At 37.2% G+C, this 21,967-nt stretch overlaps 1 protein-coding gene across 6 annotated transcripts in view; it reads left to right on the forward strand.

Annotated features, from left to right (window-relative positions):
* Positions 1-21,967, forward strand: part of BNC2 (basonuclin zinc finger protein 2) — a 415,446-nt gene that overhangs the window by 124,584 nt on the left and 268,895 nt on the right. For all 6 annotated transcript variants that reach the window (XM_074330352.1, XM_074330351.1, XM_074330348.1 and 3 more), the window contains exon 2: positions 5,932-6,132. In XM_074330352.1, the coding sequence (XP_074186453.1) occupies positions 5,932-6,132 (201 nt within the window). The remainder of the gene's footprint in view (positions 1-5,931; positions 6,133-21,967) is intronic.

Consider the following 21,967-nt stretch of genomic DNA (forward strand, 5'->3'; position numbering starts at 1 on the left):
ACCAGGTTACAGTCAGTAGCTGGCATGCATGCATGCAGCCTTTTGATCTGGATAAAGGTGGCTACATTCAGGTTTGCCTAGATCATCTCATGAATTAAAACACGAATGATAATTGTAAACTAAGAAAAGTTTCCACGTTTTCTTAAAATTTAAATACAAGGACCCAACTAGTATAATCCAAAAGTTTTCTTCATGATCATCAGACCTTACTGTGTGGAACCCTTGACCATTGAAGGAGCGGTGCTTCATCCCTTATTAGGAGGGGAGTGGAAGGACTGGGAGCCAGGGCGAATGCCAGGACTTAGGTGTGAATGACAGGTGAATCCTAACTGTGAAAATGAGCACTGTAACGTGGAGAGATGTGTTCGTACCGGAACTCTATTTTAAGAGCTGCTTTTTAATCTTCCCTCCTTCCTTTCTCCCAAAACATGCAGGCACAGTAGAGTTATATTTCATGTGTTTGAGTATTTTTTAGGGGGTGAACTTTTCACTGTCCTCCCATCAAATTACATATGTGACTCAAGGGAAAACAGGCAGCTTAGATTATGATATAATTATTCACAAGGGAAAAACTCAGTTAAAATTATTGTTAGTTTTACTTTTCCTTTATTCTCTTCTTTATAGTGAGTCAAGAAATCTCCCCCTCTTAACTTCACATAGAAAACAAAACTTTACACAGTAAAGGAGGGATGGCAGGTTTCACCAGGGAAAAAGGTTGCTGTCAACTTTTTTTCCTCAGGAATATGGAAATTTGGACGGATTATCTGTTCAGAGGAGGTTTCCTTTATTAATTCTTTTTCCTTTATTCACTTAAGACATCTGTTAACATTTCACACAGCCCAACAGATGTTGCAAAGCAAGTCCCATACTTTGTTCTCAAGAAAAATGACATTTCCTCAATTGGTTCACCCCACCTCTGTGACTGGGCCTAGCCTGCTGCTTCTGCATAATTTGCATATATTAAGTTATGTACCTTAATGCCATATGAATTTGTAGCTTCAGCATTATTTTTATACAGTAAAGTCTAATTTGATTATAAACTAGTTTACATGTTGCTTTAGAGTTAGGAGCGGCCAAAACGTTTTTTAAAAATCTCCTTTGAGAATGCAACCTAATTCCACATGTAGGATTGGAGAGCCAATTACTTAAAATTTTTTTTTCCTATGAAATAAGTGAATTACAAAAGCTTGAGTTGTTTTGCCATTAGGAAGTGCTGATTGTCATGCGATGTGGAGCATCATTTTTATTATTTTGGCAAGAACAGGGACAGTTTTGTCTTGACAAGCCATTAGATGAATACCAGCGTGTGTCACATGAAAAACCACTGATCTTTAACCCAGCTCTGTACTTAACCAAGCCTTGAAAATGAATAGTGAATAAAAGAAGAGCAAAGGCCAGTTTACTGTCATTACAGATTATAGAATCTGTTAACAGCTGCTGAACTGAACCCAGGGAATTACAGATATTGTTCCGTGAACCAGCTGAAGTCCTAGAGATGCTTGTTAATCTGTGTATATAAATTATACATTTACTTTATATTTGCTTACAATTTACACTGTTGGAAACATAGCTAGAAAAAATGAAAATCCTTATGTACTTCCTCAGTATACTAAATGCGTGCCTTTATCACCAAACCTTATATTTACATATAAACTATCTCAATGAGTTTTCTCTACCCCCATTATAGAATTTGCTTTTAAAAAGCAACATGCTCTTAAAGAAATTAGTACTAAGTATTAAGAAAAGAAAAAGTATGCAATATCTCCCCCCCCAAAAAAAAAAAAATAAAACCCACAAACATACATACAAAACAAAATCCTTTGCTCATTTGTTTCTTCACGTAATCATTGTGCTGATGTTTGAACCAACATGTCCCTTTTTCTTTTAATGGAGGGGAAAACCTAAACCCACCTCAATATCCAAATATTGAAAAGATCAGTAACATGTTAAACAGTCGGTTGTGGGAATGATTGCTTATGGAGCTAACAAGAAAGAACACACTTTCTTACTCTGCTGGTGGAATTGCATTGTGTCTCCCTGAAGTCTTGTTATCCCACACTAACTGAAATGCAAATTCTTTGCAACTAATTGGATCTCATTGAGGGTACATGCACAGTGTGTAGTTATATGCAAAAAGGTTTTAAAAAATGAAATTCCTCTGTAATTACAACTTTTAATTATTACCCAAAACATTGGCATCTATTGAATAGGTTCAGAATATATGTGAGTGTGAGTGTGTGTGTGTGAGTGTGTGTGTGTGTGTAAACATTATATATAACTTTTTTTTTTAACACATTACTCAGAAACACCAGCTATGAAATGCTCAGTAAGGTATCAGGTCAAAAGTTAGGGGGAATTGTTTATTTACAGCAATCTATAAATTGGATTTTATTCAAGTCCTGTGAAAATACATTTTAAATGATAAACATCATAAACAGTCACTTCCAAAAGCTGTTGTTTTTTTCTTCAGTTCTCCAGGCTATTTTAACACTGTAAACTGTATGTGAGTTTCTTTGTGTAAGTTTACTTCTGCTATGTCTTGTGGTGAGGTGGAGGGACTCACATTCCATATTGTCTTTAATAGCTGAGGTGCCATTCAGACCTAGTTGGTACCAAGCTCCTTAATTTCCACGGTTACGTCTCTCACTATCAGCAAAGGTGGGAAAGCCATCACATAGCCTTGGTATTTGCAGATCTTTAGCCTGAAATACATGGAATCAGGGCAATAAAAAAGCAGTTACTGGGGAAGGGATGCTTTTGTCCACTCCCCACTTTTAAATAACTTTAATACAAAATAATTCCAAAGAGTTGTTCCATAATCTGTAGATGATTATATAGCCGGTGGACAAACTCAGAAGTGATTTTTGTGCTTCATAGGTACATTTTTTTAAGTCTTTGGGTTAATTGTTGTCTCTTACTGTAATAAAGCTTGTCCACTTGGTAGTCTTACAAACTAGTTCAATTGTGTTTCATCAAATCCAGTTAGTAGGTGCAGTATCGTATGATGCAGATTTGTTGCGGAAAACTATTTTGACCCTCAAAGATGTCCCAGTGCTTTTGTGGCTTGTGCGTTGGCAGTAATATGCAGGGACTAGTTACACTGCAGACTTGTTTTACCTAGAGCCACCTCAGACTTTGATATCTGAAACAGCTCAGTTTGCCTACGCTGGGTAGCATTTTGTCAGCGGACTGCTGGCCGAGCAGACCAGATTTGGATGTATTAGCTAGTCAGCCTAATAACCCTGTACAGACTGTATTGATTTTCTAGGAGAGAGTTTATGAACTAAATAAACTTGGGGTTGGTGTCTTAATAAACTGCTTCTCTCAGTCTGTCACATTTAGTTACGGAGCTGTGCAGTTTAGGGGGAAAAAAGGCTAATTCTGTTACAGATTGTTCACAGCAGGGTCTCCAAATTAGCCCTTTGTTTTGTAATGCCACCTTGCTTGGGCTCGCTTTGAGCACATTTCTCAGTTTTGCCCTAATGAGTTGCAACACTGATAATGTGGCTGATGATCTTTCATTGATTTCACTATCACTTGCTTGTCTGGTAATTGATCCGTTGCTGAGCCTCTAGTTAATTATATCGGCTTTGACATGGCCCGGTCCACGGGGAATTTCAAGTCTTGCAGAATAACAGTTTTAATAAAAGAGTCTATTACTGCAGGTGCTTGCTGCTGCATGCCAGCTGATTTTTGTATTTGTGTGTGTGTGTGTGTGTGTGTGTGTGTGTGTGTGTGTGTGAGAGAGAGAGAGAGAGAGAGAGAGAGAGAGAGAGAGAGAGAGAGAGAGGAGGGTGGTTGGGGGTAGGATACCAGGGAAGGAAGATTACTGCAGGACTGAAAGAAAGAAGGGGTGGGGGCTGGAAGAAGAGGAAGAGGGAGTGAAGGAGAGAGGAAGGAAGGAGGGGGGAGCGAGAGAGCAAGAGGCAGGCGAGAGAGAACATGCAGGCAAAGCGATACAACAGAGCTTGAGAGGAGCGAGGAGGAAGCTTGCTATTGACAGTGTCCTTAAGCCTCGCACAAATAACAGCCATTAGTGGGAAGGTCAGGAGCTGAGCAGGCAGCTTGACTGAGGCACTGAGTGCCACTTCAGAAATCAAGAGGCTAGCAAATTTTAGAGGGAGTTTAAGTGGGTAATAGCTAGCTGTAAAGGTACAGTCACTGTTGACAATTGACTCGTAGGGGCTTTTCCTGCCCTCCCCCCTCAAGAATATTTTTATTGACCACAGGTGGACTTAATATAGTTTAAGGCAACAATTCTTTGGGTTCTTGTTTGCTTCTTCTCAGATATTGAATTTGCTGCTTTTGAGACTTTTTTGTGCTTAATGGTGGTGAACCGGAGGGAAGTTTAACAGAAAAGCTTTCAGGAGATGTAGGTTCTAGAGGGGAAGGCACATTTGTGTCAACATAGTGTACGTTTTCTCATCTTTTCTCATTGTCCACTAATGACACAGAGCTGCCATTGAAGCTCTTTTCTGTGTCTTTTGTTGTTTCAGAGAGTAAGGTTTATTGTTATTCTTCAGTTAAGAAGGAGCACGGAGAGTGGTACATTTGTCCTCGATATTTGTAGGTGGTTGAAGATTAATGTTCCTTACACTTTAAGTTTAGGAAGGATGGCTTTTTCCTGCTGACTACTTTTATGAGATGACATGAATTTAGCTTTCCATTTTGAAGTTACTGTTTATGTACAGTGCATTTTGTTCAGTTCTGCTTTTCCATAAACAAGGTAGATAAATACTATCTAATAAAGAGATGTTGTCTTTTAAAAACAGGTTTAATTAAAAATATGATATGCTATGGAGGTTATATTATTTCATCAGGCAGGAAAACGTTATAGAATCTTCGAGAGATCTTGAATTTAAAAAATGGAGTTTTTACATTCATTATATTTTGCCTGAAATGGGACAGGCTTTTTTTTCTTCATATCTTTCTGTTTTGTGATTTGAAAGGATATTGTAGATGCTTCATCCAGAACTTTAACATGGGAGTTTTTTTCTACTTTTGAGCTTTAAGAAAAGGTACCCTTTTTTCTTTGCCATTCAGTTTCTTATTACTTAACATCCAGTTGAGTAATTAATGGCCTGAGGAATTGGATATTATATTGTATGAATGTATGTTTATATGTATGTATGTATTTTGCAAATGTTTACTGTGTATCTTCTATGTTAAAAAATTTGCTAGGTTTATTTATTTACTTTTTAGAGTGTAAGGTCACGTCCATATGTATATTATTTTCTCTAGGAGTTTTTATGTGGTTATGAATAGTCCAGCACATACTATATGACTTTTAGGAGTTAACATTTGGACAACTGAGCCAACTTTACATTCTCTTACAGCTAAATATTTTTCTTTCTTCCAGTGTAACTAGAAAAAAATGTTTAAGCATAGCAATTTACAAATATTAAAGCAAAGACTGATGTCAGATATTGCATGTTACACCTGAAAACATTGTTTTGGGAAAAATTCCCTGGGAAGGGCCCCAGCTTCTCCACGCCCCATGTGCCGTCCGTGTTCATGGTGCTGCTTGGAATGTGCAGAAGTGTGTATCTATCTGTGTGTCTGGAGAAGGGTTAGTGTAGGGTGTCATTTGGTGCCTGACAGTGGAACAGTGCAGTTAGTTGACTCTTAGCTCTGCTATCCAATGACATGCAGTGGCTGAGAGTTTGAAGCTGATGGTTGGGTCTCCAGTGCTGCCTGCACACCTGACAGGCAGCTGTTAAACTGAGCAAAGGCAAGCTCTGGGAGTCACAATCTATGCATAAATGATAGGGGTATCTGTGCAGAAGGTGCGAAAGAAGCTCTGACCCCCTCCCTCCCCTAAATCCCCCCCTTCCCAAATGAAATGCACAGTTCAGCCAGCTTCTTAACTACACTACACTCCTGCTACTACTGGCTGCCAAGAGGCTCAAAAAATCCACCTTCACTTTTCAGTCAGAAGAGGCAGAAGTGGATGTGAGAGAAAGAGAGACACAGAGAGACAGAGAGCCAAAGAGGGCAAGAGACTTGACTTTAAGAGACTCCTGTACTGACAACTCCATGCAGTTCGGAACCAGAACGACTGCGGCTGAACCAGGGTTCATGGGGACATGGCAAAACGCTGATACTAACCTTTTATTCAGAATGTCCCAACAGGTAAGTTACTTTCATTTTTTTTAAAAAAGAAACCTTGAATTGTTATGTGCACTTTTGCTTCTGCTATTTTTCTTTCTAAACAATTTTTAAAAATTTTATCACTTCATACTTGGGCTCTGTTTTGTCATAACTGTGTTACTGGAATGTGCAGGGTTACTTCATGGTTTCCCTAAGGGCTCCTTAAAAGAAAAAGGGGAAAGGGGACTGAAGTAAAAGAAAGGCATTTGTTGTAAAGTTTCACAGTACAGCCTGGATCATGAGAAGATTTCATTTATTTCTTTGTTTTCTGTTAAAAATTAAAAAAAAAAACAAAAAAAGCCACCACCCAACAAATGTATCTTTCTCTATATTAATCACTTCATCAAAGTGTCTGCTATCTCAGAGGAGGTTCTCCAAACAGTCATAAAATGTAGGGGCCCCTCCGAACAGCCCGACTGACTTCCTGGGGTTGGGAGCAGCTCGGACTCCGACCTGAGGAGTCGGCTGTGCAGGAATCTCTGCCAGCACCGAGGGTCGCCGGAGCAGGAGGCGGCGTGCGTGGCGGGCTGTGCCGGCGGTCCCAGCTCCTCCGCCCGCGGCCCACCCGCCTCCGCGCTCACTCGCCCCTGTGCTCCCAGCCAGCGCGAGCTCCGGCTCCGCCCGCCCGCCTGCCCGGCCGCCAGCCGCGGCCGCCGGCGCACTCACTCTCGGGCGCAGCCTCGGCGTCCTCCCCAGAGCCGCTCCTCGGTCCGGGCCGCGCTGGCGGCGGCTGGGTGTGCTGTGCTGACTCTGCCGGGAAAGCTGAAGTGTTAGTGCGAGGCCACCGGCCTCTGATAATTAATCACTGGAGCCGGCGGCTCGTACCATGCGCTCGGTGATACGCACCCTGCGCGCCCGGCTCCTCTTGCACAATTGCTGGCTCTGCGGCTCCAAGGGGGAGCGAGGGTGAGAGGAAGCGAAGGGAAACAACCCAGAAACTTTCATCTTGGACTGTGCTCAAGCGAGGGAGGGAAGTTCCCTGGTGCCTCCCTCCTAGACGCGTCTTGCTTTTCAAAAGCCTACACCAAATCCACACAAAGCAAGAGTTAGTATGATATTATCATCCACACAGTACGAAAGTATTACTGACAAATATTTGGATTTTAAGCAGATGGCGGTTAAGAAATTGAGGTGGTTCCACTCATGTAAAAAAAAAATACTGCAATTACTTTCTTAAACACAAACAAGTTATTTTGTTTGTAATAGTTCATGAGAATTAAATACTTAATTGACTTAATTTAGTTTTTTTTTTAAGTATTGATAATGAAGGAAAGAAAACAATTTGCTAGACTGTAAGCTACCAAAACTTTAGAAATACATCTGCAGAAAATTGTGCACAGAGCCAGGCTTTTGTAGCGTTTAGCTGGCAAACTGTTTTATCACACAATTCTAGATAGGATAAATGCATTTGAATAAGGTGTATTTTGACATATCCTGTAGAGGGACCCTGATTACTGCTGATACAGTAAGCTGGGGTTTAAATGCAATCAACATAAACCCAATAAGCAACTCTTTATGTGCAATTTCCCATTCTTACAAGTTAAGTTCATTTCCTCCCAGAGATATTCCTTGTCATTGCAGTGCTGTGAGAGGGGTGTTATTGAGGCATCTCCGTACCTGGGTGGCTGTCTTCCTGGTTGGAACACGAAGTATGTTTTCACTGACCTTAGGACTAAATAACTTGTTCCACACTTTAAAAATTAGATGTCACCTTTAGGGTTTTCTGTATTAGTGGAGGTTAGGGGTGTGTGGTGTGTGTGTGTATGTGTATGTTGGAAGGGAAGATTGCTTTAGGTCTCCCTCTAGCTAGAAAAGAGTTAATAAAACCAGATAGAGATAATGATCAATTGATAAATGGCTATTGAACCACATAGATGGTGTTAGATTGCTTCTTTGGCACTAGCCCATTTCCAAGTAGATTTGAATCTAAGGAGACATTAAGTTGTGGAAAACATTTTAGTTAAAAAACAACAAAATAAAGTAAATTATATAAATGATGGATCATAATTAGGAAAATAATATGAAATCACAGAGAGAGAGAGAGAAACTTGTACAACTAAGCTATTACGATGTCTTTGATCCAGCTGTTTGACTCTGTGGTATATAAAGATCTATGTTGTGTGTACCTGTGTGCATGTGTCACAGTGAGCATCTGTGACTGTATGCACATAGTAGAAATATAGGAAAGTAATGTATGCATAATAGATGCTATATAAAACTATAAGATTAATTACCCTGTTTACTAAACAGTAGTACAATAACGGGAGAAAAATCACAATTTAAAAAAAGTGTTGTGATTTAACAATATTTTATGTTTTCTTTATTTTTTGGTTTTGATGTAGTTAGTGACTTCCTTCCCCCTCTTTTTCTGTCATGGTTACTAAATGTTTACCTCCTGTGCATTTTGGGAAAGCATGTAAAAGAGGGTATGAGTTTACATGTTTTTATTTTTTTTTTCTCCTTCAGGATGATATTTTAGTTTGTATAAATATTGTGTAGACTTAAATGCAATGTGTAAACTTAAATTCAAACTGTGTAAATCAAAAAAATATATATGTGCTGTTTATGTTTAATATGTTTATTTGCCTTACCTATGTAGTTCATCAGCAATGCTGATTCAGAGAGAGAGTGTGTGTGTGTACGCGCGTGCGTGTGCAAGGAAGACACGTTTCTTGAAATGATATCTCTTGAAGCCCACAGTTTGAAGGAATACTAGTGTCAATATATACATTAAGCCAGCATTTTTTGTCTTACTACAGGTAAAAGTTTGTCCAGTTTAATCAAATATGCAGAATTCTGTATATCTCATTGCTAAGGCATTAAAAAGGTTTTTCTATTATGATTATTTTAGTTTCTAAGAAAAAAATGATTTAGCTCATGAAATGAATAAATTTATTTTTTATTTCAAAGTTTTTTGTGATAATATAAAGCTGTAAGATTTACCTGATCATTTCATTAAATGTTAGAGAAGACTGACTAGTAGGTTTCATACTGAGTTATAGAGAACTCACCAGCACTATTATTTAACTACAGCAAAACTTGTAGTAGGAAATAGCTCATGAATACTGAAATTGAATAATCTAGGTTTGTGTTTTCTATCGGTAAATTAGGAAGTAGGCATATAAAAATTTTTGCCTTTTGTATGAGCGAAGTTGGATCTGCTTATACTTAAGTCTTTCAGTCTGACTAATAGTAACAAAAAGATAACCACAGTATGAAGCCAGTTTAGATTTGGTGTGGACTTAAGTATGTTCTAAACTTCGAGATATGACAGTTTGCATTTTTCTTCCTCACTACATTTTTCTCCCATATTCAATTTTTTCAAAAGAGAAATTTTTTTCCATGCAGACAAATATTTGATAACCTTAAAGGGCATGACTCCTGACTTTTGTAAAGGGAGTTTTTCTTTAGGATACTTTGATTAGTGACAGGTCGAGAATGACCAGAAACCCTTTACTCATCTTCTCTGTTAATCTCCAGGAGTCCAGAATGATATTTTGCCCATATAACCTCATGAAGTATTGGTAAAAGCAGAAAATAAAGCTTGCTTTTGACATTTTTTAAAAACCAGGTGGTGGTTGTTTTTTTTAAAAAAAGATGATTTTTCTGTTTTTGTAAATGTTTTGTATATTTGAGAGACTAGCAAATATAATTATTTGTAGGAACCTCAAGGGATGCAGTAGTCTAATATATTTTGAAATATTTCAGAAATGAAACCGTAGCAGGTAAATGGCTATAGCCCACATTTTAAACATTTACATTACTAGAGGCATTTTCCTTTTATTGTTGGTGAGGTATATTTAACCTTTTAAAATAAAATGTAGATCCCTTAATAAGGTCTTTTTTCAGACATGAGTGAAATACTGAGTTAGAATTATAAATGACTCTGTGCATCATTATGTAGTAATTTAGGATTCACCCAATGATGTAACACAATTAACAACATAATTTCATTGTGAAACTGTGTCTTATTAAAGAACAACTGTCTGACATTCTCTTACAGTTGCTTTATTTAACTTCATGCAAATATTATTAGTAGTGACATTTTTCTATTGTGCATTAGATTCTCTCATTAGCATGATGTGTTAGTTATCACCAGAGAAATAATTTCCTAGATAGGTGAGGGGCAAACCAAGAAAGCTAAAAAATTAAATCAACGATTTACATTAATACCAGAGCATCTGTTCACCAGAGATATGACAGGGTAAAGCAAACTTTCTTACTAATATAAAATCTAGCATGTTTCAGAGAAATGATAAATACAATATATTGCAAGAAATATATAATAACATTGCTGGAATCCATTTAAAAGCATGTTCGGTATGAATTTTTCTCCCAGTGGTCTCTTAGTTCTTTCTATTCATATAGGCAAACACAGTTTTATTTTGTTGAATCTGTACTTTAAAGTGGGAATGGTGATTTTGTCTGACTTTTTACCCCTCTCCCCCAAATAATTTAAATGTTTATTCACTAACAACTTAAAAGGCACATATACTGTTTTTCTTACAAGTTAGATACCTAATTGTGTATCGTGGTTTGATTCTTTTTTTATAGCGTGTACAATATATTTTTATTCTAAACTCGAGCCCACTCATATAGACATCCCTTTTAACATAGGATGTATATTCTTATTTAATCAGAGCCCTGAGTAAAGCAGTTGATAGTTAATGGTCTTTGAAAATGACTTTCACTGCCAGGATCACCCCCTAGGTTTCTGCACTTTTCCCTCCTCCCTTTTTCCTCCCCTTCTTATAGTTGGTGTGTTTTAGTAAAGTCTTATTAAAAAAATGGATTAAATTGACCAAATTTATGGTCGAGATGCTAAAAAAATATTTATATTCTATTAGGAGGCATGTAATTTCAGCCTGTTGAATTACTAGGCTGCTACCACCTATTTAGTTCCCCTCTTTAATTTGAGTGATAATAGGCTTTATTTTGAAGATTTAACTATAGACAGATATTCAAATGCAGTTCTTAACATACATTCGATAATCTAACATGGAAATAGGAATATCTGGGTAATTGTTAAAATCCAAATTGCAGCATAGAGAGACAGGTGCTTGTGGAAGTTGTATAGTACACAGACTTCACTGAACAGATACTGTCTAATTTGTTAGGCATTTGGAAAAGTAGCAATGGAAAAGTGGTAGGTAATGTACGTGGTGATTTATGTACATATTAATGCAAGTAAAGCATACACAAACATATTCTGAGATGTGTATGAGGGACAAATTTCAAGTTTATTTTCAATATGATATGTTAAGTGAATTTGAACATAGTAGGTGATCATTTTGAAATTATTTTTCTCCTATTTCTGTCATCTGCAAACTGGTACTGTGTGTTTGTATAATTTGTAAAGCCTTTTGCTAAGGTGAGTCAAGTAACCACAGTTGAAAAATAAATCCCTAAAGGTACAGATATCTTATCTATAATTGTAGGTATTTTTTTATAATTATATTTATGAGTGTATATTAACATGCACTGATAAATCCAATTATTCATGCATGCTTTTATGAAAATCTGATTAATGTAGTGACAGGACCGATTTGGGCTACCACAGCAGCACGTCCTCCCACTCCTGTGTCAGGGTGAAAAGCCACGGCAAATCCTCCCTAACTAATTAGATGCTGAGTAAGGCATCTCCAAGAAGTTGGGGCAAAAGTGAATGGGTCACAGCCAAAGCAGGATTGCAAGGACTCCAGTGATAGTGAAAGCATTTGAGTTTGCCAGGTCATTGTGACACACAGAGCTGATTCCAAAGGAACAGACCGTTACAGATAGTGAGCTGGCGTTATCCACTTCAGTGAAAAACAAAAATTCTGGTGCTTCTCCCTTCCCACCTTATATGCATTACACACACTCAGTTAAAGTTACATTGAGCCTCCACCCTTATCAATCTGCAAAGTTTTGGAGAGAATTTTCCTCATAAACGTGAAAAGCTAATGACACTGTACAGCTGCAGAGGTATTTTCTCAACTTGGGACTCTTGGTTAGAATACATATATATCAAAAGGAATGAGAAAAGAAACTGGAATTTGTTTTCAGTTTGTGTCCATAATTTGAATCATAGGATTCAAATTGATCTAGGAATTAACTCCTTTTTTTCCACAGAGTATTGTCAGGGAACTTTGTGATAGTAGGGAGAAAAGAATGAATCCTAAGATGACTTTTTCAGTGCGAGAAATTTTCTCTGAGACTCTCTGCTTGTTATTGTCCAAAGAACACGGAATATAATAGTTCCAAGATTTCCTTTCTTGTGAGGTTTGGAGCCTTGTTTGTTATGTGCGTAGAATGAATTCTTCACCACGTGAAAACCCTCTTGTACCTTTCATGGTATGTTTTTGCCACTACATAACCACCCTTACTCTAGGCCTTGGTCAGAAGATTGTGTGAGGATTGTAGAAAATGATTGATCTCACCCCTGTCTGCCAAAGCTGATGCCATTTTTATTTCCCGAAAAGCAGCTGGCTTCCACATTTTGCTTGGTGATCCTCGTCTACTGAAGGACCAGGGAAAGGAGGAGAAAGGGAGTTCAAAGACCCTTTCATGGAACTCTGACATCTATTTTTAAGCTTGAGAGTAAAGGAAAAGAGTCATCCTTCAGGAATAACAGCCTTTATTTTTTGACATACACGCAAAACATTGTGTAAGAGAAGGAATTTTTTTCCTATAAGGTAAACTAGTAAACAGGTGAGAAAAATAAGATGAAGAAACATTCTGAACAACGGAAACTCTAAGGAGTTTTAATATGTGCCTATGACATCCCCAAAATGATACCTGGGACTGTGACATCCAAGGCACGTACATCTCGCTGCGCTTGACCTGTACTGCCTTCTCCTTCCCCAGGTTTAAAAGAAAGTTTAGAGGATAGGAAACCTACATAAGTATTGATTCTTTTTCTTTAATTTGTACCTTCCCTGGAAGCCTGGCAAATTTCATAGTGTACATTCAAACCCTAAGGTGAAAAATTGATGACTGGGGTTCATTTGGGTGAGGACAGAGAGCAGTGCCATTCTGGTCACACACTCTGTGTGGCATTGCATGCCACAAAGTCAGCCATCAGAAGAGGGGAGCGCTGTATCATTTCTTCATTCACAGAGCGTTCCTTCATGGAAATGCCTGTGGAAAAAGCATGTGTTACTCAAACCGGCTAGCTTAGAAATCAAATTCTCAGCTTATTAATCATCATTCCAATTAACAAAAAAAAGAATTGATCCTTTAACAACAAAATAATGTCCTTTTGTTTTTCTTTAATTAAGCCCATCAGTTTTTAATTTCTCTCTGTTAAGAAAATGAAAATAATCTTGAACAGTAGGAAGTTACTCATTGAAACACTGACTCTCTTGAGCATATCTGACATCTTATTTACTCGGTATTTTTGGACTGCAGTGTTATTTTGCTACTGTCTTAGAGTTTGTGTGTTGCTGAGGGGGTATGATTTAAGTCTTATTTCTATTTGGTTGGCAGCAATTTACTCGATGACCTAAATCCGTGGTTAGCCTGTTCTTTCATCCTATTCCTGTTCCCACAGACCTAATTTCTTTCTCCCTTTATTCTCCTTTCACCTCATCTCTCTTTTCCTGAATTTCTCCTTACTTTCACTGGCTCTTTTTGCCCTAATAGAAAACGAATTGAAATGCACCTGAAACGTAACTGTAATTGAATAAGGCAACTTTTTGCCAATACATCATTCCAGCAGAGGTATGGAAAAGAGGTGCCACCCTCAGATGTGGTCCTCAGTGTGGACGTGCTGACAGGAGGACGGTCCCGAGTTTTGCTCTGTAAGGGTTCTTTAAGTGAGGGCGTGATAAAAACACAGAACCCAGGGGCCCACGCTTATCATTCAAAGGCGCTGAAAGGCAGCTCAATGCGATCCTTCGCCTGTGTAAGAAAGTACTTAGCTGAAAAAGCGATTTTCCTTTTCTATTTCTCTTTAAAAAAAAAAAAAAAAAAAGATGAAGTAATTCTTAATTCTTGGATTTATCATTTTGTACAGTTAAACTTCCATCTACACAAGAGAGATCATTCCCTTTGAAGGAGGAAAACGTGTCAGGTTTTCTTGCTATAGGCTGAAGATAGGACTCTTGGAGACAAACTGCAGTTAAGAAGAGTTAACTGAAACATTTCAGAAAGGAATTGAAATGATGGCAGGGCTAATATTAATGGATGACATTATGAAATTTAAAACATGCAGTATACATAACACAATGAAGATTCGCTACAGTTTTGTATTTAATGAGTTTTAACTCATTGTCTTACACGGCTGAGAGATTGTTCAAGATGACAAGATTAAAAATATCATTCTATATGGGAAAGACATAGCTTTCAGTATTGTACCTGCTGTGCTTTTGTGTGAATGTCATGACTTTTTCAACTTTATTAAGGTGTCTTTTAGTGGCTATTTGTTCTCTAGACAGTTCTTTAGGACTCATACTTGATCAGAGTGCCTGAATTGGGAGGGGAAGGGGGGCATTGAAGAGAAAAATTTCAGGATAATGAATATTTTACATGCCAAAAATAATTACTATCAGCTGCCTTAATTTAATATAACTAATATTAAAATGAGAACCTCCATTAGCAGGGTTTTAATGAGGCTTTTTTTTTTTCCATTACAATTTAAGCAAGAAACATTTCATTGATTTAAATCATAAGGATAGCTATTTGGGGCATCTAAAGAAAGGTAAAGAAAGCTGCCCACTGCTGTGCCCTCTGCCATGCCAGAGGGCAGTGGACATAAGTGAGAGGCCACTTGCAAGATATGGGAGAATAATTAATACACTGAACATATTCGTGAAAGTGTCCCTTGAGTGAGAATACCTGCAAACATTCTCTTTGTTGATCTCATGTCAGAATCTACCTCAGGAGTAAGCTAGGTTATCTGCTGCTTTATCTAATACAACTTTTATTCTTTCTTTTTTAGGTATAAGTATTGTTAGTGTACCAGAAAGACCCCAAACCAAAGCCTGACTCTAGACTTTGTGGAAGACTTACTCTCTTGCTATGAAAAATAGTAAAAATCCTATATTGTCACATGGCAGTGCACTTATGTGTGGAGTGCAGACGTGCAGAGTCCATTGGTTGGTTGTGGGAATTAAGTGACTTATTTCTAGGTTTGTTGAGGATTTGTTAATGGCTGCCTCAAATGAAATGAGTGGATTGGCTAACCCTAAAAAGGAATTCCCCATTTTAGGAATCTCATTTTAATGATTCCTTATACTTTGCAGCTTTGTTGCTCCTTGTGTGTAGGTTTTTGGGGAAGCTCAGTGTCATTCACTGGGAAATAGCATGATTGACTCTTATGTTGTGAATTGCCATTTTCAACCAATGAGAAACTACAGTTCTCTTCAAATAAGTTAGAACTAAGCAGGGAGAGAGACACCAGGATGAGACTCTTTGATTCAAACTTCAAATGTTTCGTCATTTCCCTTCCCAGCCATTGTTGTTGTTTTCTTTGACAACTTTGGAAAGTAGTCATGGGACTGAATAAATCTTAAAATGTTGCCAATCCCATAACCGACTAAACAAAGTTCATTGTGGAAAAGATTTTTTTTTGCATTTACTTTATTTTTGATATTTATTATAAATTAAGTAGGCAGGATAGAAAGAGAAGTCCAACATCTGGGAGAGCTTCTTTCAGTAGCCAGACTGGAAGCTGGAACCCTGGCTTCATACAGGTGAGATGTGTTATGGGAATAAAGACGTATGCATGTAATGAACCCCGCCTGCCTGTCAGCTTGGGTTTTCCTGCACCATTGTTGTTCTAATAAGAAAAAGAGTGTTCACAACCTGTGGTGAGATTAGAGTAATGAAAATGAAGTGTTAATCTGTTGATAGCAAGCCCATCTCATATCCTGCATCCTGGGCCACATTCATGCGTGTATAATATATTCCAGGTTTTCTCATCACCAGAGAAGCTTGGATGTTCATTATATTAAAAACACCCCTTTGGTAAAAGTGATAAGTTGGTTATTTTAACTTGTACAAATTGTTATTTTTAATGATTTTTTAGTAAACCCACTGCTGCCTGCCTTCTGAGTATTTTGATAACCCACTTTTCCGTATGTACCAGTATTCCTGTCCTTATGGTCTCGTGTTTTTTTTTTTAACAAGTGTAGAATGCAGAATTGAGCCTCAATATAAGCCTACTTGAGATACCCTTTTCTAGAAATTGGTGATTAATAGAAAGAAGGAGGGAGTAAGTGAGCACAATGCATTAATCCCCAAAGAACACGGGGTAAATAATATTAAACATTCATTATCTCATGCTTTATTTTTTTTCTCTTAAAACAATAAAGTGCAAATAAAAATAACAAAATCAGGAATCTTTTAGAATTGCTTATGTATTTGAAGTCAGCTGCCATGATGTAAACCGGAGCAGACCAGTTTAAAGCTTTGGTCGTCATGAGTGGGAAATAATTGTTTCTTTTTTTTCCGCAAAATTCCCTTTCTAAAATATTATAATAGATAAATCAACATGAACATAATGAATTATACTTTTCCTAGCATTCGTGTTTTAATTTTTGTTTTTACCATTTTAGTCATTAATTATTTGAGGTCTTAATTTTTTTTCTAAAACTATATGATAAAAATAAAATAATAGTTTAATCTTAGATTATACCAACTTGTTTTAAAGAAAAGCATGTGAACATTACATGCATGCTATCCCATAGTATCATCTCTTCAAGCAGCACTTTGAAGAGATGGTTTCAAAGAAGTCTAAAAGGGGCAGGGAGACGTAAATGAATAATTGAGTTGTAGGTGTCTGCTACTAATTGTTCAATTTTCAGACATAATGGATATTAAGGAAATATACTTCCCATAAGGAATGTATTATATTGTCATTTAGATATCAGGCATAAGACTGTATTTATAGAGCTCATATTCATGGCATTTTCTCCTTTCCTATTTGATTGAGAATTAAGGAATGAAGTATGATCTGTTTTGAACTGTTTACTTAAATTTGTTCAAGTTGTTAAGAATCGAGAATTTGGGGATTAAAATCTGATTGTGAAGTAAATTTGGTATATGTTCAAGGGTTACTTTCTTTAGGTGAAAATGGAAGAAAAATGCTTCTCTCTTAGGAAGGAAACACCTAATTAAAAAATAGTCTTTCAAGAATGAGAGCCAATGATGAAACATAATTTCAAAACACTATACTAAACTTGATTTAAATTTTGCTTTTTAAAAATAACTTGGAATATGACCGATCATAGCTGATTTAGTACATTTCTCTACTGTAGAGTACACCAGAAATTGCCTGTTAATATAGCTAGATGAAGTGAAAAGTTTCTTTCTTCTGCTAAATACGCTACTTTTAATTTGTTTGTAAAACCCACTAGTATTGAGAAATACTGTATTGTTATGGTTGATTGGAAATAGTGAAATTTAAAAGATTTCTTTCCCCTGGCATTTGCTTTCAGTTAAGAAAAGAAGCAAGTAGAAGTACATGGTGACTTTGTCATAGACATCTGCTTTTAGGTTATAATCATTTTTAAGGAAATATGCCATGACTTTTGGGGTCATCTGAACCTGCAATAATGTCTATTTAATATAAGTATAAATGTCAGATTGTGGCTTACATGTGGAGCCAGTAAAGATGAGTGTTTGCTATGATAATATTCATGCATCCTAAATGTTGACTTTAAAAATTTACCTTGAAGACGTATTCTATTTTCATATTAGGGTCAGTTTTCACTTAAGTACATGATCTTTCTAGAAAGGAAGTGCAGAAGTGTTAACATGTGAATGAACAAAATGGATGTCGATCTGAGTCATAGTTTGACATGAGCATCTTTTCTGGGCTGCAGAGAAGAATGTGGTTGATTCAAAACCAGTGTAAATGTTTGTTGAACCACTGTGTAAGAGGAGGTCGTCGGTTCTGGATTTGCTTTTTAATAAATTTAATTAGGAAAAGTGAATTTGCTTTGCACTTTAACGTTATACTGAACAACCATATTTTGAAACAAAATCTACTACCCACTGTCTCACATTGTGTAAGCCTATGAAATGCGTATTTTTAAATCTCTGTTCTTAGATACCCTTCTCTTTTTCTTCCATAAACTCGGCAAACTCTCTGTGGAGTAGTATGACCTTTAAAAGATCAGGAGTTGCCTAAAAGGGCCACGTGGAGGGTAAGGTAAGTGAGTGGAGTCAGTCTGGGGGGACCAGAAAACACTTGTGTCAACCACACTGAGGTAGCAGCTCCTTAGCTCCAGCCAATTGTTGCCAGGTGGGAATGCAGGCCCAGTGTTTCGAGAGTCTCCTCCTTTTTTCAAAAAAAAAATGAGAAGCCAGAATTCTAGATTTTCATGTGAAATCTCCGGATTTTTAAAACTTGGCAGCCCTTTCAAATATTTTTTAAAGTGTGTGGTCCAAACAAAACTCATCTGCAGGTTTTATTCAGCCTACTGGCTGCCAGATAGAAACCTCTGTTTTAGATAATATTTTAATGGATGAAGATAATAGTTTCATTGCATGTGATTATTCATCTTGGGAATTCCTCTCTGGGATGAACCAAATTCTTCATTTTTTTTTTTTTTTTACAATTAAAAAATGTTTAGTAAATATATTTCTGGTGCTGATAGTTTTGATTTATAGTATTCCCCTTATGACCCATATATAAGGAAAAGTAAAATGTGAGCAAAACAACAACTGATCAAAGGATTCGATAAAGTTTAGAAAAGTAACAATTTTAGTATTACATGGGAAAAATGGGAGATTTCAACATTCTGAAAGGACATTATAATTTGTTTCATTCATTGATGCAGATGAAAAGCTGAATTCAACTATCAAAAGCTTTTCATCTCACCTTTAAGCAATGGATTCTTGTCTCTGAATCTTTGTGGAATTGCTATAATTTACCAGGCAATTGATTATGATGTCATGAGGAAGAGATAGACCACAAGGGGAAAACTTCCCCATTCTAATTTGTGGAAGGCCAATATTTTATACAAGCTTCAAGAAAACATCATTTATATTGTATAAAATGAGGTTTTCAATGTTTATCTAAATTTTTTGAAGGGGCTCTTTAACAGAAATAATCCATTCATAATTGAAATTCTCCAGGCAAATCAGATACCAACATTTTCAACAGAACGGGTAATTAATAGGTTTGAATTTCAAATTGAAGGTCACCCTGTTATTGATTTCCGTGGGAACAGGAAACAAGAACATCTTGTTAAAATGATCTGCAAATGGGGCCCAGGTTTGCCCAGGTTCTGTCCATGGTCTGCTTGAGCAACATCACTGGACAATATCAGACACCCATCAGAAGGGAGTCGTCTCCGAGGTAAACATAACAAGCTGTTGGTGTGCTTCCAGAACTGCAGAGAGGAGTTGAACTGGAGAAAAGACCAGAGATTAACAGTTTATTTTATAGTTAGTCAGGTATTTCAAATCAAGTGACTGGTGCAGCTTGTTACGAAGCATCTGTAAGTTTGTCAGAATGACGTTGGTATGCCATGTTCAAGAAGTTCCGTGTCAACACAGCTGTGAGGTACCACTTTCAGAAACCTTTAAACTGGGAATTAGATAAAATAATCTGTAACACAACGGGAGGGAAGCTCAGAAATAAAGAGGATGGAGAAAAATGGAGGACAGACGAACATACCCTTTTAGATGCTATTAATTTAATGAAATAACATGTGTGCCTTGTATTTGACACATAGTTTTGTTGTTCCCTGTGCCAGGCTGTTTTAAAGCAGTCATTTCTCTCTCGGCTGTGTTTATACTTTTTGAGAATGGCTTGAGGTGAAGGTAAGATGAACTAAGTGGGTGGCGAACATTATACCTTTCTAAACCAGAATAAGTATTTTAATTTTAGCTGTGCTACACAAGTGGGAAACTTAATGCAGTGCCTTCTTATGGTTCAAAGTAAAAATTCATAAAAAGGGCAAACCTTCCATCTAAATACCCTGGAGCTGTTCACACAATTATTTCCAGGTTGACATAGTTTTGTGTAGGCACGACAGTGGCACCAACCATCTACATTAAGCCTTAACATTCCACAGAACCATTTCAAGTTTATTATGAGCTTCAAAGCCTGCTCATCCCAAAGAAAATATCAAGTTGAAGCATGTCACTCTGCCAGAGTCACAGTTAACTGTCTTCAATCAAAAAGAACCTTTCTTGAATCAAAAAAAGGCGGATTTTCTACAGGTGATCCTTGAAGACATTTCTCAGTACAGTACAGAGTCATTTTTTTCTGACCCACTGTGGCTGACCTCTTGAATTCTGTCGATCCATCCCGGAAGCAGTGGTTGCAAGCTACCCCCCATAAAGTGGACGTCATCACAGTTGAAAGCTTGGAGAGGATGTCAACATTCTTTTTCAGCTTTATTCCTAGAGCTCAAGACTTTGGTCCCGTTTTACCAATGCCCGGTTGGATTTTCATTGCAGGACTTAGAAATGTAGCTGAGGGGGACAAAAAGATCCGATGCTGTTCAAGACTTGGGCATCTCCACACCATGGAAGGCTAGTGCTTTGGGAAAGAATAAGGGCTGTTCAGCCTGATCTTGTAGTGTACTGCTCTTCTGAAGGAAAGGAATTCCCCATTTCCTGAATGTGAAATGCCTACCCTTTTGGAGGCTCCTGGTCTTCAGTTCCTACCTCTGTTAATAAACCATCCCTGTCTATACCTTGCATCTCAGAGATGGAACTTGACGGACTAGTCAGCGTTGCAAAGGTCACCCTAAAGCTATCGGCAGAATACACTGCCCTTTGTTGCTCGGTGATGATAATGGTACTATAGCAGTTAACTGGATGTATTAGACTGAGCTACTTTTCTAGAATACCAAATTGTCTATTCCTTTTAAACACCTGATAGACTGCCCATTCACGAGTTGTCTCAGTGTGTTCTCAAAAGGGATCTTAATGATATTTGAAATATAAGTGCTTTGGCCATAGGAGGGAATCATATATGCAAGAGTGTATCCATTATGTTGTTTTGCTTCAGTGAAAATACTTCTAACTTATGCTTATGTTTTAGAGTTTTCAAAATTGTCTGGAACTAATTATATTCCAACAAATTTGAAAACCTAAGGTGTTCCAAAAAGTTTCCTTATGGTATGATTTGTCTTCTGTTAGTGTAACAACCCTTAAAATCATGTTATATGAATTGACTTTTTTTTTTTTAAGGGGAAAAAAAGTACAAAACTTCATTTCCTTTCCTGTTTTTTCCTATAAATATAAAATTAGGAAATAGCTTCTTTTAGTTTCAGGTTATAATTTTAATGTAAAAGTGGGTTTTATCATATTTTTATATATTCAAATTTACTTACTGAAATACTACTTCAGTGATATTCAAAATTTTATAGGAATAATTAACAAATGATCAAGCTACTTATTTGAGGCAAGGGAATTATATGTGGAATAGTTTTATATTTTGCATGCTTACACTGATTTTGTGGCACCAGTATAGTCTTCATACAACTGCTGGTACACAGGTAGCCCTTTTGCCTTAGCTCTCATTTAAATAGCGATGAGTAAAGATCCAAAATGCTAAGGCACTAGTAACTTTCACTAATTACTTTCACTTATACAAGTACTTTGGACTACCTTGCTTTCCCAAATGTGTGCTGTGCCACATACTCTTCCCTCCCCACATTCTGTTTGGTCCCAATCAGATTGGTTAAGAACTTTAGGCATTTAAAATCACTTCCTCTTTGGTTTCAAAATGAATAAGTGAAGACTCAGAGAAATCTCTTTAATTTACCTTTCAGTATTTTTGAACAGAGCAGATTTTGTCCCACCTTCCATCAGTTGTTTTCTTACTGAGCTTGATAAGCCCATCTAAAGCAGTACATATTCCCTCCCTTTC

Source organism: Rhinolophus sinicus, linkage group LG04 (genome assembly GCF_036562045.2).
Source record: "Rhinolophus sinicus isolate RSC01 linkage group LG04, ASM3656204v1, whole genome shotgun sequence".
Lineage (NCBI taxonomy): Eukaryota > Metazoa > Chordata > Mammalia > Chiroptera > Rhinolophidae > Rhinolophus > Rhinolophus sinicus.